Genomic DNA, 18,113 nt, shown 5'->3' with positions numbered 1-18,113 from the left:
TTGCCTCCGCAATCTCATGTCTTATGCCGCGAGCTCCGGCCTGGAGGATGCGCCCCATCTCGACTTGGAGCTCCTCCCAGGTAAGGATGTCAGCAGGAGAGCCTTGAGTAGGCACAAGATCGCCGACAGGGCCGTTGGGCGTCGCCTCACGGCTCCTGGTCATGACCACGACATCCGTCGAGGCCACCACGGGAGACGCGCTGGAGTTCCCTCCAGATCTGTCCTGCGCCGCCTTAGCCCGCGCCGCCCTGTGAAAGACTACAATCAGGACAGACTGCAAGAGTTCGATGAAGCGACAAAACCTCAAATTCATCCACTTACTTCTCGCCAAGCGTTACAAGCCGTTGCCGTCGCGGAGGCGGGGGAGATGCATCTGAGGCCTGAAGTATAACGAGCATGATGTGAGATGGAAGCTTTCCGACTACGCAATGGACAGACAGGAGAGCTTACCGAGGGGGTGGGTGTCTTCCGACGATTCCCGAGCACGGAGGAGAATTTCCTCCCCTTTTTTGGAACGTTGACGCCGCTCGTTGTGGCCACAGCAGCAGCGGCATCAGACGCCTCCTTGGCGACGTCCTCCTTCAGCGACGCCGCTGCCTGATGGTCCACGAGTGGCCCGACTAGAGATGGCAACGGGTATGGACCCGACGGGTTTCCACTCCCCGTACCCACACCCATTGAAACTAAATCTGCCCACTAAAAAACCCACACCCGCTCGCGGGTGAGAAATTCCCCCATACCCGCACCCGCAACATTTTCAATTGTGCACAACAATAACTCAATAAGGTTATAGGCTGTAGTGATATGTACACAACAAGATTAAAAAACTAAGGCTCAAACAAACCATACAGGATACATACAGCCTACCACATTGCAAAATCAACAGCAAGCCATCTCTACTCACGGTCTCGGCCCCAGCCGGATCCAGCGACCTACCTCATTGCACCTACGGCGGCGCTCCTGCCGACAGCTGACCGGCGCGCGGCGTCCCTGCCTGTCACGCCCAGAAATTCCCGAATAGAATTCCAAGCAGAATGCGCATTAAAACCCCCGTCCAGGACCGGCCGGGGTACACAAACGACAAAGTTGACATACAGATCCACGTCTTACAAACATCATAAAAGTCTTACATAAATGCAGTGGAAGATTAAAAGATAACTGGAGCTAAGCCTTGACTTGGACTGCAGCGGGAACACCACTCCATAGGCATCCTCGACGGCACGGACGAAGCCTACTCCTCGGAGAAGCCACCATCTGACATGTACTCAAACTCTAGGGTTTGGGGGAAAATAGAGCAAGACTGAGTACTACCCACTATACTCAGCAAGTCATACCGGAATAGGGGTATGATGCAGGATATAACCAAAGGATAGGTAGAGCGGTTCATTTGCATAAAGCGAGCATTTAAAAACAGTAGTTCAAAGCAGTAAAACAGTGGTAGTAACTAATCAATATTAATCATCCACTGTCCAACGCTACACCACGTTGCAACAGGCCCAACCATTCACCTGAACTAACCAATTCCATTAGACTAGACTAGGGTGAGACTAATCACGGTGAATCTGGTTGACCACCCATAACCGCGGGCACGACTATTTGAATAGTTTTACTCTGATCAGAGGTGTACAACTGTACCCACAAGACACAGCCCCATGACACGTTACCGTGCGCCGACATGCCACCACGACATACCGGAAAGAGGCTGTGACAGGACCTTTCACATAACCCCCTCTAGCCAAGCACACCACACCTCAGGTTTCACCCCCGTCCCCAGCGGGCAACGGGCAGTCCCCTCTCGTGCCTAGGTGAATCCGGAAGCGACAGAGGCCGTCGTAGGGCCCGCCCCGCTCCATCACGCCCACCCTTGCCTCGATGCGTCAACTAGAGGAAAGCTACACTACAAGCCCAGCCGTTGCCCACGCTGGCTTGTGGTAAGTACGATAAGTTCTTCCAGGGCATCCTGCGAACCGGTCCTTAAGTGCCATGGACGCGACCATCAAAACCATGCACCCATAGCCCACCATTTAATGCATTTTAATTGACTAACACCAGGACGGAGGCTTTAATCCAACACCAACACTAGAACCTGAAGTCTATGCATTAATGTGATTCTCCCATTGTGTGCTAGTTGAACTAAACATGGCTAAGCAATCCCTAGTGCAATATCTAGTCATGTTATATCCCAAGCTAACAAAGGAGCATAGTACAAAAATAGCATGGTTGTACAGTAGATATACATCCCATAGTAACATTATAAAACAATGCAGTATTTAAGGGAAAACAATAGAGCATTTGCAATATAGGATCAACATGTTCAAGTGATAAGTATGACTTGCATTGCTCTGCTGCTGGAGGAACCTCGGCGACTATTTCAAAGTACACCGGAGCACCGGGAGAGCCGGAATCTAAGCGACATACAAAGCAAACAATACAAACAGGCCAAAAGACTACTGAAACAGAGAACAAAACCATTTTTAATGGATTCTATGCATTTTTCTTGATTTACTGAGACTTGAATGGGCTTAAACGGAGCTCAGATGAATTTTCTATGAATTTTAGAAGATTCACTGTGTTTTTACTATAAACAGAAAAATCCTTAATTGATTTATTGCGCAATAAATAAAATCCCGGGGAGAGAGAGGGGCGGCGTCGACATGCGGGCCCCACATGGCAGTGACTCGGGTGGCGGTCCACGATGAACCAGGTCCACGGACCGGGGAGGGAGCAGTGCACCACGTGGCGCTGACGTGGCGCGACGTGGCACACACGTGGCAGCCACGTGGCAGCCACGCGGGCAGCTGAACCGATGGCCCCGAGATCTACCCGAGGGTAGATCGGACGGCGGCGGGGAGCGCGCGACTGGCGCGCACGGGCAGCTCAAGCCGGCCCGGCAGCAATGGCGTACGGCGGCGCTACCGCGGGGCGGCGGCGGCAGACGGCGGCGAGTGGCGGCGGCGCGACGAGCGGCGGCGGCGCGATGCGACGACTAGGCGGCGGCGCTACCGGAGGAAAAGAGAGGGGGAAGAAGGAGGGGGTGTCCTCACCGAAGAGGTCCGACCGGCGTGGAGGGAGACGACGGTGAACGGCGGCGAGACTCGACAGAGGGAAGTCGACAAGCGGCGGACGGGGTCCGGGACGACCTAAGAAACAAAATGGGAGAAGTTAGAGGGGAAGAGAAAGATCACCGATGGCGGGAACACCGGCCGAAGGCGGCGGCCACGGCCGAACTCACCGGCACACGGTGCGGAGTGGGTTCCGGCGGCGGAATCCAACGGGAGGGGGGTGGATGGGGTGGCCCGCACGACGGCGAACGCGACGACGTCGACGGCGTGACTTGGCGCAGCGGCTAGCGACGGCTAGCGGCGGCCGGAGCGGTGGCGGCGGCGGTGGAAAGGAGGGGGACGGTGCTAGGGCGGTGGAGTGCACGGGAGCGGGCGATTGCAAAACGAAAAAGAGAGAGGAGGGAACGGGGGTGCTTTATATAGGCTCACGAGGGTTGATCGTGGCCGGGGTGGCCGCGATTTCGCCGGCGGAGTGGAGAGAGGTGGGGAGGAGAGAGAGGCGGGATTCAAAAATTGAATCCCGGCCGTCTCGTGCGCGGACGCGGGCAGAAGAGAGGGAGTGGGCGCGGGGAAGGCGGGCGCAGGCAGCGACGTGGGCGACGTGGCCCGAGAGACGCGGGAGCGAGCGGGGTGGCGGTTGCGGGATGCAGCGGCGCCGGCTGGAGGTGGGAGACGGGCCCGACAGGTGGGCCCCACCTGTCGGCGACCTGAAGAGAGGAGGGAGGCGGCCGTCTCGGCTGGGCCGTAGCCTTCGGCTGGCCCAGCGCGGAGGGGGAGAGGAAGAGAATGGGCCGGCGGCCCATTCGAAAAAGAAAAAGGAGGGAAAAGAAAATAAAAAGAAGGAAATGAATTTCCTCGGATTAAATATTGCTTGTGCTCGATTTTAATTGGTTAAAATTATTTCTAGAGCTCTGAAAATTCCACTAAAAATCTTGTTAGCACATTTCGACATGTAGAACTCAAGAAAAATTCCATATGCCAATTCCGATTATTATTCGCATTAATTTATTTAGGGTTTCTCTCTTGCTTTTACACCGATATTTTCTTGAGGCCAATTAAAAATTCAATTTAGGCTTGGGAAAAGAACTTCAGGGTGTGACACTGCCCCCAAGCAGCGATCGATGCGGTGGCTATCCCGCCCCTAGGAAGCAGCGTCCCTGGCTCCCTGGACCCTGCCCCAGGCGGCGACCGACGCGGTGGATGTCTGCCCCCACGCTGGCGGCTGCCCGCACGGCGGCGCCCTACTCCATCGGCGAGACCGAGACCGGCTGGCGGCTGGTGCTGCGGCCGTGCGCGCCTGCGCGGTGGCGTGCCGGCGTGTGGCGTGCGCCCGTGCGGTGCGGCCGTGGCTTGGGCGCTTGGGGGATGAGGGACGGCGGAGAAACGGAGACAGGAGGGAGAGGATAGGAGGAGAAGGGGAATAGGATTTAGAGGAGTGAGGAAAAGAGGATTTATACCTAGGGTTTTGATGGTTATGGGCCTTGGGCCATCTGCATATTGGGCTAGGCCTACGGGTATTTTCAACCCACGGGTTAAAAAGGCAAAAGGGCTGCCGAGTACACTTACATTGATTGCAGCTTCACGTTCGGCTGCCCAATTCTCGCAGAGAGGAACAGGGACATTGCTCGCTGTTGTAGGGCCGCTGATCATCACTTGACCGATGCGGCGCCCTACGGTCTCGCTGTTCAGACCTGCAGATCGAGAACCAAAATCGATAAGTCGGGAGGAACATGCACTTAAGGAATGGAACCCAGAATACAAGAAAAATACCCCAAGGAGAAACCCGGGTCGCGTCTTTGGGCCCTGAGTAGTCAAAGGCTGGATGGGCTCGAGCCTGGAGCGGCTGGATCCGTTTACCAATGAAGTCGGCAGCGACTTCATATCCCGACAACTCTCGCACTCGGAGGTCATCGACGATATCGATGAAGGATTGAAGGGAGGGGGTTAAGGCGGGTTTGACGGTCCAAGACGAAATCTTGTCTGGTTGTTCCTCAAGAACAACAAAGACTGGGTCCGAGTTTTCTATCTGAAGATAGAACCACCTCGCCCGTCATTTACTACGAGAAGAGGGGCACTGGAAGGGGATATAGCGAGACTTCAGGCCATCCCGAAGTCGGAACCCAACACATCCAGATACCCTGTTGGATTCCATCCAACGCAACTCATAGTAGAAGCGGAAGAGGTCAAGAAACAGCTCTACCCCAATGTAGGCCTCACAAATATGGGAAAAGATACTGAGGAAGGCGATAGAATTGGGATTCAAATGGAGCAAAGAGAGACCGTAGAAATTCAAGACTAAAAGAAGAAACTCGGATGGAGGAGGAACAAAACCACAAAGAATGTAATCCTCGACCGCAACCATGCGACCCAGGACAGGTTCAGGTTCAGTACCTCCTGGTTCCCTCTCCATGGTCCCGCGACCAGGGAGAGCGCCTTCCTCCTGCAACTTCTCCAGCGACACGCTGGTAGAAGTGGACTTGTCGAGGTCCATTCCGGTCGAAGATCGCCGGAGAAGGGGCCGAGATGAACAAGCTAGGGTTTGTGCGGAAGCGGAGAAGACAAAGAGCTCTGGAAGGCTTGAAAGTTTCTCACAACTGCCGGACTCCAAAATGGATTCCCAAAACTCCCTTAAATAGGCGCACTACTGACGGTGCGAATCCCAAGGAAAGGAGAGAGATGGACGCCGGAAATTTCTGGGTCCGTTGCGCGAAGCGGTTCCTTGGACTTCAATTTAAATTCACTCATAACCGTTAGACTTCGCATGGTGTTGTCGATCACTCTTTGTCTCTACGGTCCCTACACCGAGATCGACCAGTCGAGAACGACAACAACTCCGACATCAGAAGTCGCGATTGGTTACACGAGTTCATTTAAGTAGAAGTCGGGGGCTACTGTCAGGGTTACGGATAAGGTATACCCTCTACCCTTGGATGTATGCTATACGGAAATACGGTATAGCGGTGCATATACAGACGTTCTCTGAACACGCTAAGGAAATCCATCACGAAGTCCGCCAATGGAAAGATTCCTACCCGTATAGGACTGTGTCGTTATTATATCGTGTAGGGTCCGATGTCTCCAAGTCCTACTTGGAGACCGCCTGACCTGCGATATAAAAGGGACCCCTTGGGGGACCTAAGGGATCAAATCTCATAACCTACACAACGACCACAGCCTACGAAGCCGAAAACTACAGGAGCCAAGTCGCCGGGTGATCTAGTCGAATCAACTCGACTACGATCTCGTCGGTACCACCGAGTTCTATTATTCCCTTTGTAATCTGTGGTTATTTCCATATAATCCCATATCAACTGGATTAGGGCTATTACCTGTTAAGGGGCCTGAACCAGTATAATCTTTGTCTCTTGTTTCCTTGATGTCGTACTACGTAGATCCTCGTACCAGCGTACCCCAATACCCTCTATATCCGGTCTACGGGTACCCACCGTCAACAAAAATGAAACGTGAAGGACCAAATTGAGCCTTTGGTAAAACTTGAGGGACTAAATTAGCTATTTACCCTTTTTTAAACTACAACTATAATACTATAAGTTATATTTAAAAGTTCTTTACCCTAAAAAAACTTGGGACAGTGTTTTAGCAATTCCCTATTAAAAAGCTTGACAGGAATACAGGATCTCTGCTTACTCATTTAGGATGAGTGTAAAAACAAAAAAAAAAATTTGCAAAGTGAACTCTGAATGAGTGAAGCGTAGAAGCACCCCCTGAATTCGTATACGCAATGACGTATCCATCCATGGAAACTGCAGCCGAGACAGCCGAGACAGAGATCGATAGACAAACACATGTCAATATCACAACACAACAATGAGCAATGTTTGTGTTTTGCTCGATGCATTGGATCGTTGGCACTGCTAGTCAGCTTCGTTGGAACATTTGTTACCATTCCAGAGCTGCTCCCTGGCTCCCCTATAGCATCAAATGTTAGGGTTCAACTTCAACCTCTCGCGCAAGCAACAATGGCGGGATCGCGATGGCCTCTCGATCGATCGATCGTCTCACACACCTATGCTGGCACACGTCACGTACAAATACAACAAGGGCTCTCGGAATTCACACGCATTGTATGTGTACACAAGCTCTCGACCTCGATCTTCTTCTTCTCTAGCTCCGGCGACGTCGTCGTCGTCGGCGGCGGCGGCGGCGGCGGAGATTAGAATTCAGAAGGAGGTGCCCAGCCTGGTGAGCTTCAGGCCGGCGCGCTTCTTGGCGTCGAGCGCCGCCGGCAGCAGCTGCTCGAACCGGTCAAGGAACGCCGCCCACTCGTCGCCGCTCAGCGCCTTGAACGACATGCGCTTCCGCGCGGCGCCGCGCCCGGCGGCGCCCTGCTCCGCCGCGGAGAAGCTCACGCTCTTGGCGATGCCGCCGCCGCCGAGGAGGAAGAGGTGAGGAGGGAGCCCGGCGGGCACGTCGTCCATGCCGAACTGGGTGCTCTCGTCGTCGGAGTCGTCGGAGTGGTGGTGCTTCCGAGGGGATGAGCCGGCGGTGGTGGTGGAGGAATCGTAGGCGTTCTTGCAGAGGGACTCGAGCGCGCTGAGCCCCTCCTCCATCGCCGAGAACTCGCGTGTCATCATGTCGCCGATGTCGGCGAGGCAGAGCCCCGCGGCGGCCGCGCGCTGCAGGAAGATGGTGCAGAGGGTGAGGATCCGGATGGCCGCCTCCGTCAGCGACGGCAGCTCGGCGCGGAGCATCGCGGCGTCCCGGAACGGGTCGAGCGACGCGACGTACTCCAGCTCGGCGCCAGAGAATGGCAGCGACGACTGCGGCCAGTGCAGCCACTCGAAGTAGGGGTCGTCGAGCTGCTCCGGGAGGCAGAGCCCGTGGTCGATCGGCACGAGGTCCAGCGGCGTCAACGTGCTGCCGCCGCTGGCGCACTCGCTCTCCGGCGACTTCTTGACGAGGATGTTGCCGGCGTGGCGGTCGATGTTGAGGAGGCGGACGTCGAGGCTGCCGATGCGGTGCACGGACGCCACGGAGAACCGCGACGGGCCGAGCTCGCCGGCGTCGCACTCGTGCGCCGCGAAGCGCTGGATCGAGGCCGTGGTCGTCGGCATGGCGGGTCGCGAGATCTTGATCAGCGCGGTCGGCTCGACGCGGGCGAAGCCGTCGTGGTCGAGGAGGAATGCGGCCACCTCCCGCAGCACGGCCTTGCTCGCGTAGCCTCCTCCACCGCCGTGGGACGGCGAGGACGCGTCGTCGAGGAGCGGCTTGATCACCGCCACGTGGTCGACGGAGCGGCCGTCCTCGAGCAGCAGCGCGCCGCCGATCCCGCCCTGCGCCGGCACGAGGCGCGTCCCCGTCGCGATGGCGCCCGCGGCCTCCGCGATGAGCTCGTGCACCCCGCGGGCGTGGCCGCCCGCGACGATCTCCACGCGCGGCATCATCTTCTCGCCGTCGTCGCGCGCGGGCTCGGCGCGGTCGGCGGCGGGAGGGACGACGGTGGAGAAGCACGGCGAGGAGAGGCTCCGCCGCGGCGACAGGCCGGCGTGCCCGTTGCGCTCTCGGCGGTCCAGGTCCAGGTCATGGTCGTCGAACACCGGGCAGTCTAGCTGGGTGACGGAGCGGAGGCGGCAGTGCCGGCCGCGGACGCCGCCACCGGGGGGACTCAGCTCGCGGCAATGGCCGACCGCGATTGCCATCCTGACCGATGAAAACGAATTCACGCTACCTCCGGCGTCGGCGACCGGAGGTGAGGCCGGCCGGCTACGCAACGGACTGCCATGCATGCATGCAACCAAAATTACTCAAATCATACTGTGCAAACTGCAACACACCAATGGCGATGATCGACTCGCACATGCAACACATCCATACCTTCGCTGGTGTTTTCGGCTCGTTACAGCAACATGTCGACGACGTACGGCGAGCAATCAAGCTACATCCACGAGTCAGCAGCAGACGTCACAGACGCGCAGGGACGACGACGACGACGACGATTCGACGGCGAGGGCACGGGCCGGCATGGCAGTGAACGAACGAACGAGTCGTACGTGCGTGCGTCCTCGATCCGCCAATGCAGGGGGAGGCAGACCACCGGAGGAGGGGAGGGTGAGCTCTACGCGAGGTTCGCCGGCGACCACCCTGCCGGCGTGCCGGCCGGCCGCGCCGCCTTGGTATATATGTTGAGCCGCTAAATCAATCAGCTATAGCTAGCCATCAGCCGTCGTCTTCCCCGCGGTTCTAGATCTTCCCCTCCCCTCCCCTCCGCGGGCGCGAGCGGCGTCAGGCTCGTTGCCGGGGGAAGGAGAAGAAAGAGAGAACTCGTCGGAGAAGGTCGATCGCTACGGCTGCCTATTTTTTTGCACCCGCCCAGTGGGGACGACGGCATTGAGGCATATATAGATCTTGGCTGTCCCGTTCGTCGCCCTAATTTTGGGCTTGGCTTGGCGCGTGTGTACGCATTCCTAGCTCTCCAGCCAGTCCATGCATGGTTGACATAACGCCTTCGCGTATCGGAGATTCAGAGGGGTGGAGCGGTCCATGATAAGACAGTATCGCATGCATGCATGCATATAGGAAGGAACCTGGACTGGAATGTGGGAGAAATGGCCTCAAGGAGCTAGTAAACGGTTAGCATATGGCAGCAGGTCACGGTTATAAATTACTTCTTCCGTATCATATTAAGTTCATTTTCAACTTATTTCATTTGTCCCAAAATAAACTCATTTTAGTGTAGCTATTGTATTGGGGTTTGTGGAAGTTGAGAATAATTGTATTGGCAGACTGAGAGTAGATAAAGTGATGAATAATGAGATTGAATGTATGCTTAAACGCTTTTGAGGGAGGGAGTACGAATTTATGTCCAATAAAACATGCCATCGTAGATAGACAAAGACGTTTTAGTTTTCTAAAATTAATAATTGCAATTAAATAACGAGTGGGTTGTGATTGAGTGAGCCTCCATATCTATTCTTCGGTTAAGAGATGCGAATTATAGTGTAGTGTTGAGAGATGCAATATGGACTTTTTTTTATAACTCAATATGGACTTTTTCCTAGTAAGATTATGTTATGCCTAACAAGGTGATAACAAGGTCCCTCAACTTAACAGCGAGATTTTTTAACGTCCCTTAACCCTTAACCACAAAATCAGAAATGTATACCCCTAAACTCACTCAAAACGTACACTCAAGATCCTATGGTAGTATGGGTGGTTTCACTGATGTGGCATCCTAGTCAGCAAAATATTTAAAAAAGGATGCGGGGGGCCACATGTCAGCTGCACATCTTTTTTTCTTCCCTTTTCTTCTCCTTCTCTTCTCTTTTCTCTCTTCTCTCTTCTCTTCTTCAGTGAGAGAGGCCAGCGGCGGGCGGAGTGGCGATGCGCGGATGCAGACGGTGGGCGGCAAGCGAGCGCGGTAACGGTTGGCGGGTAGTGGGGCAAAGCGGTTTGGAAGGGGAGGGGGACGCGGCCGGCAAGCCCGTTCGAGCTCGTCCAACCTGCGCGCGAGGGAGACGAGGAGAGAAGCAGCGCACGGCGCACCGGCGAGGGAGAGGAGTGGAGCGCAGCGTGTCGATGGGGGCGGCAGCGGGCTCAGATGAGCGCCAGATGCGGCCGGTGGTGTATGTCCCCTCCCTCTTTCTTGTCCGCGCAAGGCAGTCGTTGTGGTCAGCAGTGGCTGCTACCGGCGACCGGCAAAGAGGGGGCTCCAACGTCGACGACCGCCGCTTAGGGGAAGAGGCGCGAGGAGTGGAGGGGAAGGAGATGGGGAGGCCGGCAAGCAGGGCGAGGAGGCCGGCAAGCAGGGCGGGGATGCCGGCGAGGAGGTTGGTGAGCGTGCGCTCGAAGAGGGAAGAGGTGGGCGCCACGCCGCTCCTCTCCCACGCCGCCGCGCCGTGCCATGCGCCTCTCCTCTCCTCTCCTCTCCCTCGTCACCGCACCACGCCGAGCTCAACGTCGCACCAACTGTCTCCTCTCCCGCCGCAGCCGCGAGCTGGCCGAGCTCGCCGTTGCGCCGACCTCTCTTCCCCTTTCTCGCCACCCTTGCTCCGCCGCCGGCCACCTCTCTCCCTCTCCTATCACCACCGTCCCCGCTCCGCCACCGGTCGCCTCTCTCCCCCTCTACCGCCGCGCCCACTCGAGAGAATTAGGAGAGAAGAGAAGAGGAAAAGAAAAGAAAGGAGAAATGTGGGGCCCACACCATTTTCTCTCACTTACATGTGGGCCCCATATATTAATCTTAATTATTTTTGCGACTAAGAAGCCACGTCAGTGAAACCAGGCCTCTATATTGACTCGGAACCTTTTTTGGGATGGTTTTACATAGTTTAGGGGTACACCGTACACTTATCTGGTATTGCGGTTAGGGGACTTCAAATAGACTCGACGTAAAGTTGAGACACGGCCGGTGAACTTATTCCTAACGCTGATGACCTAGCCCGGCCCAAGCACACGATGGCGCACACATTACAGCAGGCCCCGGCCCGGAGACGCGGATGCATAAAAAGCGGATTAATTCCCGGTCGATCTGCACCTTAACTCCCTGACATGACATGAGCCCTAGAACCGCAGCGTGTCGGCACCTAATCGCATTCAAGATGCTTGGAAAATGGAACTCGTTTGATGCAAAGCAAATCCAAGATTCGTAGGACCGCGGCCATTGTTTTATTTTGGAAAAAGTACACCCAAGTTCTCTCAACTTGTCATCGAGATACAAAATCATCCTCAGACCACAAAACCAGATATCCCACATGCCTTAACTAATCAAAATCGGTCACAAAAGTTCCCTCGGTGGTTTTGACCTCGGTTTTATCCTACGTGGCTGCTGAGTCAGCGTGGGACCCACATGAGTTGCATATGTCAGCTTGGCCCACATCAGCCTCCTCTCTCTTTCCCCTATTCTCTCCCTTCCTCATCTCTCTCTCACCCTTCCCTTCTCTTCTCAGGCAAGCAGCGCTGCTGGGGAGGAGGCCGCCGGGGCAAGGCGCTGCCACGCCGACGCTGGGTGGAGGAACACCGAGATACAGCCGGCAAGCATGGAGTCGAACGTCGACTTGCGGGTGTAGGAGTCGCTCGCCGCGTGGCTGGATGCAGAACACGCGGACTCGAGGAGCTCCATGATCCGCCTCGGCGAGTTGTAGTGCCCCGAGGGCGAGCTTCCGAAGGGTGCAGGACGGCGACGCGGTGCACTGCTCGATGATCTGGGCGCGCACGGTCTTGGTGCTCCCGGTGCGCGGCGCGCCGGCGAACGCCCAGAGCCACCGGCGGTCGCGCCGCCGCATGTGCGGTCCTGCCACCGGAGCACGTCGGCGTCAAACAAAAGTTTATCTCTAGCTCTACCAAAAACACGCACGTATGCCTTCACGCAAAACCCATCCAACCACTGCGCCGCGCCGTGCATGGGCCTCCATCTCCATCGTCTCTTCGCAAACCAGTAGCACCACATTGATTTGGTTCTTCGTGACAACAGGCTGTGCCATCTATGAAGCAAAGCAATGCCTTCGCTGCCCAACGAGGCAACGACACACCGCCATGCATGCAAAGCCCACGTGTAGTATCCGTTAACTCAGCACACAAATTCCCAATAAAGCAATTAATTAAGCAAATCACTAACCAGTCAGTAATTTGGCAAACCAAATAACCCAACTGGCCAAATTACAGTGTCAACAGACCGGTGCACCGGCCGGCGAGTGTACAAGTACGAGCTCTCTCCGCGGTTGGTACCGGCTGTACTCGAGGTCGATGGACGTGTGCAAGCTCGTCGTGAACGACGGGTTTGGCCCGGCGCTCCCCAGCGGCGGCGCTCTGCCGGAGCGGGACGTGTACGACACCGACCAGTACATGCTGGCGCTGATCTACCACACGCGGATGCGGCGGTATGAGTGCCTCACCGGCGAGAGAATGGCGAGGAAGAAGATCCGCGACGCTTGGAGCAAGCTCTCTCCGCCGCCGCCGGACTTGTCGGACACGCACGACACTCGCCGCCATCGGAGCAGACGTGCGCCCTCGCCTTCTCCCGCGTCGAAGCTGCCGCCGCCGCCTCCTCTCCCGCCTCGCCCCGGCGGCCTCGTCCCCAGCAGCGCCGCCCGGCTTGCCTGAGAAGAGAAGAGAAGAGAAGAGTGAGAGAGATGACGACGGGAGAGAACAGGTGAAAAAGAGAGGCGGCTGACGTGGATTACCTTGACATGTGGGGCTCACGTGGGTCCCACGCTGACTCAGTAGTCACGTAGTACAAAACTAGGGTCAAAACCACTGAGGGACCTTTTGTGACCGGTTTTGATTAGTTAAGGGACGCGAGATATCTGGTTTTACGGTTTCAGGATGATTTTGTATCTCGATTATAAGTTGAGGGACCTTGGGTGTACTTTTTCCTTTTATTTTAGGCTAAACTACACTTGGCCCACTTATTCCCGTCCTATGCAACTCGATCGGGGTGGCCCAACCGACTCGAAAATCACCAGAATGAAACGAAACCAAAAAAAAAAAATCACCCGTCCCTATAGTGGCCTGTACCCTGTACCCCACCTGCATGTTCATCTCGTATGTATCAGCCGTAGCGATCGACGACGAGCCAACAGGCAGCAGGGTTGGTTGGTGCATGGCAACTGGCAAATCCGCGACTCGTTCGACGCGCATCCGCTAACAGCGACCCGCCCGTGCTCATGCATGGCTTGCTCGGCAACGACGCGAGCGAGGCCATGTGCCCCGCGCTCTCTCTCTGTTTCCGCCGAGAGCGACGTGTGCGCGCGGCGCGGACGCGAGCGCGGCAGCTCACGGTCGCGCGCACTGTCCACGCATATGCACGCACGCACGGCTCTCTCGCGCGCGGGGCGGCCACGATCGAACTGGCGAAACGATCGATGGCATCCAACCTGTCGAGAGCGACGGCCTCGATTGGTCATCAATCTCTTAACAGCAAAGGCTTGTGGGTTGCGGCAGCTGCAGCTTAGGCTATCATGGGCCCTAATTAATCTCGTAACTCCCTGCCACGCTATCACGGACACGATCGAGTCTGTTACGCGTGATGTGGACGTACTACATAACAAAAAGAAAAAAAAACTTAAAATTCTTAGCTACCTAGCTGATCAAGGATGGACAGGAAATATATATGTCCAAAAAAGAAGAAGAGATCGATCGAAAAGGATGGACACAGACACAGTGCACAACAGCACAAGCGCAACCATTTGCCTTATCATCTCACGTGTAGTGATATAAGCAGGAAATCCAACAAGAGAACATGGGGTGTGCACACTGGCCTCACTTGCCATAACCTAATCTCCACCACGTACACGAACCTCACGTCCTCACCAGGTTTTCGTCCATGTTCTCGAGTCACGGGCTGCTGTGGCTGTGCACGACGGCATCAAGCAACATGCATGAACGCGGAGAATGGGCCCCACCCGTCACCCATGGCGTACAGGGAAAATATCAAATGGAAAAAGAAATTAAAAGGAGGAAGAACTCGTAGCAAAATGATCATCTCTAGCTAGCAAAATGATCATCTGGAGCTGTCGACCAATTGCTCGTAGGCCGAGAGAGCAGAAACACGGGAGGAATCTGTGTCCTGAGCTTGCCAGGAGACAGGGAGGAAAGCTGAAGCTGACGAGCCCTTTTTTCTCTTTTGTTTTGTTTCGAGACGGGGTAGGAGAATAATCGTAGGCGGCTACTGTTGCTTTCAGTAGTTCTTCACTCACTCCGTCGTCGTGGACCTGCTGCATACCCCGCCGCCAACGGCGTCCTTTATCTTTTCTCTCACTTGCCCTTTTTTGTTTTCTTTCCCTTTTTTTTTGTTTCAGCAATTCAGCGTTCCTCGAGATCTGAGCTCGTTCAAATTTTACATGAGTTTATTTACAGAAAGATTTTGCGAGAAACGGTATTTTTTTAGCTGTGTTTAGTTCACACCAAAATTAGAAGTTTGGTTCAAATTAGAACGATGTAACGGAAAAATTGAAAGTTTATGTGTGTAGAAAAGTTTTGATGTGATAAAAAATTTGAAAGTTTGAAGAATTATTTTGGAACTAAGGGTGTGTTTAGTTTACGCTAAAATTGGAAGTTTGGCTAAGATTGAAATAATGTGACAGAAAAATTAAAAGTTTATATGCTTAGAAAAGTTTTGATGTGATGAAAAAGTTAAAAGTTTATAGGAAAAGTTTGGCAGAGAAAGAATCTCTCTAGTACTTTTGAAACAGACGCCCACATACAGAAAAAACTGTCAATGAGTGCTCATCAGACCAGTCAGAAAAGCTGTGTCTTTCACTGTTCATCACGAGCACAAGAAGTCAAGAACGATGCAGCTTCAAAGCCTCTCTGTTGTCCCATTTCTGCATAGCGCAAGATAGCACGTTGAGTGTCGTCAAATCAGACGTTCTTTGGTTGCCTGCCCTAATCAAGTGTCATTCAAATGATTCAAAATATGCAAACGCATGGCGGGAGTGACGGGACAGAGAACGGAGCACCTTGCTGATCGTGCCAATGGTGTTCAGATTTTCAGAGGCAGAACGTGGTGGGATCAGAGTAGGACAACAATTAGCGATGGGATTAGCGCTGGGGCTAGTGGTGCACCAACGCACACATCTTCAAGATCACTAGTGGGCGCAGAGAATCAGATAAACTAATCCTGGATCGCAGAGAAAGATGTTCTTGTTATGCTCGTGTCACCATCATCTTAGCTGGATTAAACAAAGAACAGTGGGAGTAGCAGTAGATTTGTACTCCTACGTGCGTAGTATCTGCATGTTTGTTTGAAGCAGCAGTGGAAAGAACGAGCTGCATTCTTTCATTCTTCGATTAGATCGCGCGACGAAGGCCAAGATGAACAAAATGTCACACCTTGAACGATCGAATCGAGCACTTAACAAATTAATACAGATCTTGGGACCTTAATTAATCATCATGGCGCACAATATATTTTGATCAGCGCCGATGAAACGAGAGAGGAGAAGAAGAAAAAAAAATTCAAGAAACCAAGAAGAAAATATGTTTGTATGGTGATCGTCAGGATTCAGGAGGCGGAGCGGCACTGCTTCCTGATATTCCCTTTGCTGCCGGTGAGCACGTCGATGCGTCCCATCTTCTTCATGGACATGGAGAACGCGGCGTAGAACTTGATCGGGTTGGTGAGGTCTGCCACCATCTGCGCCGCGGCGGCGTTCTGGGTGAGCGCGGCGTCGGACGCCAGCGCGCCCTGCTTCTTCTGCAGGTTGGCGTAGTAACCGCTGTCGAACTTGAGCGGCGTGGCGACGTCGAGGTCGATGGTGGACGACGACGGCGACGGGTTGGGGCACGACGACATGAGCGCCTTGGCGTAGGCGGAGTCGAGCAGCGGGTCGAGGGAGGTGGTGTTCCCCTGGTACAGCCGCGGCGTGACGCTGGAGCAGCTGGCCTTGCCGATGGTGTGCGCGCCGGAGAGCGCGACGAGGTCGGTCAGGTTGAGCCCGCGGTTGGCGAAGCTCTGGAGGAGCGTGCTGAACCCGGCGAACGGCGACGGCAGCGCGCCGGTGTTGGACGCCAGAGACACGGGCCCGTCGCGCCTCCCGGTCTCCACCTGCCACAGCGACGCCTTGAACTGGTACGACACGGCGTCGCGCGCGGCGAGCGCCACGATGTCCGCGCACGACACCACCCCGGGGCACGCCTGCTCCAGCTGCGTCTTGATGGCGTCGATCACCTCGTATCCCCCCACCGATAGGTTCGGCCCCGCCGTCTTCTCGCTCCCGGCGTTGTCCAGCAAGATCGACGCGTCGCACCCCTGCACGCAAAACCACACACACAAAAAGAAGAAAACCGACCGGTCAGCCAGGCGCCATTGACACGCGGCCACAAACAGCTGCGCTTTGCAGGGTTTGAAAAAAAATCGCGGGAGCAAGGGGGCCAAGGCCGGTGGTGTGGCCATGGCCCATGCATGGCATGCATGGGCGCCGTACAGGGCGCGGCAGCTTTGATAAGCTTAGCTGTCGCGCGCGATGCATCGGCTCAGCGCCGCATGTGAGCTGCACGGCAACGCAACGCACGGGCCGCACGGGGAAAAAAAATGGGGGGAAAAATACGACAAGATTCGGCGTGCTCCCCCCCTGTACTAGGCACGCAGTATTTTTCCCGTTTGTCTCGTTGCTTTGGCGCGTCGCGACCGCCTCGCCCCTCGCCTCGCGCTGCCGCGAACCGGGGAAAAGGTGCCGTAATGCTTACGTATATGTGTACAGGCACAGGCGAAAAGCAAGATAATATCTTCTCGGCTGGTCCTCCCGCCACTGTGAAAATCAGAGTAAAAGCCACGAACCACCGCGGTAAAAACCCCGGTTCACTTGAGCCTCGTTTCGTCCCCAATCGACGCCATGCAAAGAATGCAGGACCAGTGAAGGCCTCTAGACTGTAGCTAGAGCTAGGTAGCTCGAAATGGTGGCTCTCGCAGTTAATTCCTCTCAGGATGTAGACAGGGAGAAAGAAAACCGGCCATGGCTGGCTAGCTAGGCCGGCGCGCGGCACGGCGCCGACACGGCGAAATGGGGGCTTGGAGAGAGCTGAAGCAGCGAAGAAACGGGAGTATTTTTGCTGGCACTGACCTGGACGAAGCAGTCATGGAAGTGGAGGCGGAGGAGGCGGCCGGGGAGCGCCGGGTTGGCGGCGACCTGCGCCCAGGTGACGCTGCGGACGATGGAGTCCACGTTGGGGCACGACTTCTGGTAGAAGTTGTACGCCAAACCCGGGTTGGTCTCCAGCAGCCCGGCGCTGCCGCCCCCCACAAGGCCGCACACCACCACGGCCACCGCGAACCACCACGCCAAATCCATCTCTCAAACTGAACTCGAGAAAGAAATAAAGAGAGAAAGAAACAGAGGGGGAGAACTATCTGAAGAAGTGCCTGAACTCTGCAGTGATTTTGGTCGGTTTGGGCTGCTCTCTGTGTTTGTGTGCCTGCGTTTGTGTGGTGAGATGACGGTATCGGAGGGGGACGGCTGGGAGCCGGGGATTTATAGGAGGAGCAGCTAGCCAGCCAGCCGGCGAGATCGATCGTTCGTTTCGTCGTCGCTGCAGTTGACACAGCCAGCTAGCGAGGACGGCGATGTGGTGGCCTGGCTACTCGATCGATGGCTA

The 18,113-nt window shown here is 55.4% G+C and overlaps 2 protein-coding genes across 2 annotated transcripts; both read right to left on the bottom strand.

The window, feature by feature from the left end:
* Positions 1–6,877: 6,877 nt before the first annotated feature.
* LOC4326274 (phosphatidylinositol 4-kinase gamma 1) lies at positions 6,878–9,384 on the bottom strand. The gene is made up of 2 exons (XM_015781806.3): positions 8,898–9,384; positions 6,878–8,798 (listed from the first exon to the last, which is right to left on the bottom strand). Exon 2 carries the CDS (start codon positions 8,720–8,722, stop codon positions 7,244–7,246), a length of 1,479 nt encoding a protein of 492 aa, XP_015637292.1. The 5' UTR covers positions 8,723–8,798; positions 8,898–9,384; the 3' UTR covers positions 6,878–7,243.
* Positions 9,385–15,775: 6,391 nt separating this feature from the next.
* On the bottom strand, positions 15,776–17,962 carry LOC4326273 (peroxidase 24). The gene is made up of 2 exons (XM_015766872.2): positions 17,582–17,962; positions 15,776–16,770 (listed from the first exon to the last, which is right to left on the bottom strand). The coding sequence occupies exons 1-2, from the start codon at positions 17,807–17,809 to the stop codon at positions 16,024–16,026; spliced, it is 975 nt and encodes a 324-aa protein (XP_015622358.1). The 5' UTR covers positions 17,810–17,962; the 3' UTR covers positions 15,776–16,023.
* Positions 17,963–18,113: the final 151 nt, after the last annotated feature.

Source organism: Oryza sativa, chromosome 1, assembly GCF_034140825.1.
Source record: "Oryza sativa Japonica Group chromosome 1, ASM3414082v1".
In the NCBI taxonomy this organism is placed as follows: Eukaryota; Viridiplantae; Streptophyta; class Magnoliopsida; order Poales; family Poaceae; genus Oryza; species Oryza sativa.
Note: the sequence above shows the minus strand (reverse complement) of the source record. Positions and strands in the feature narration are given on the sequence as shown.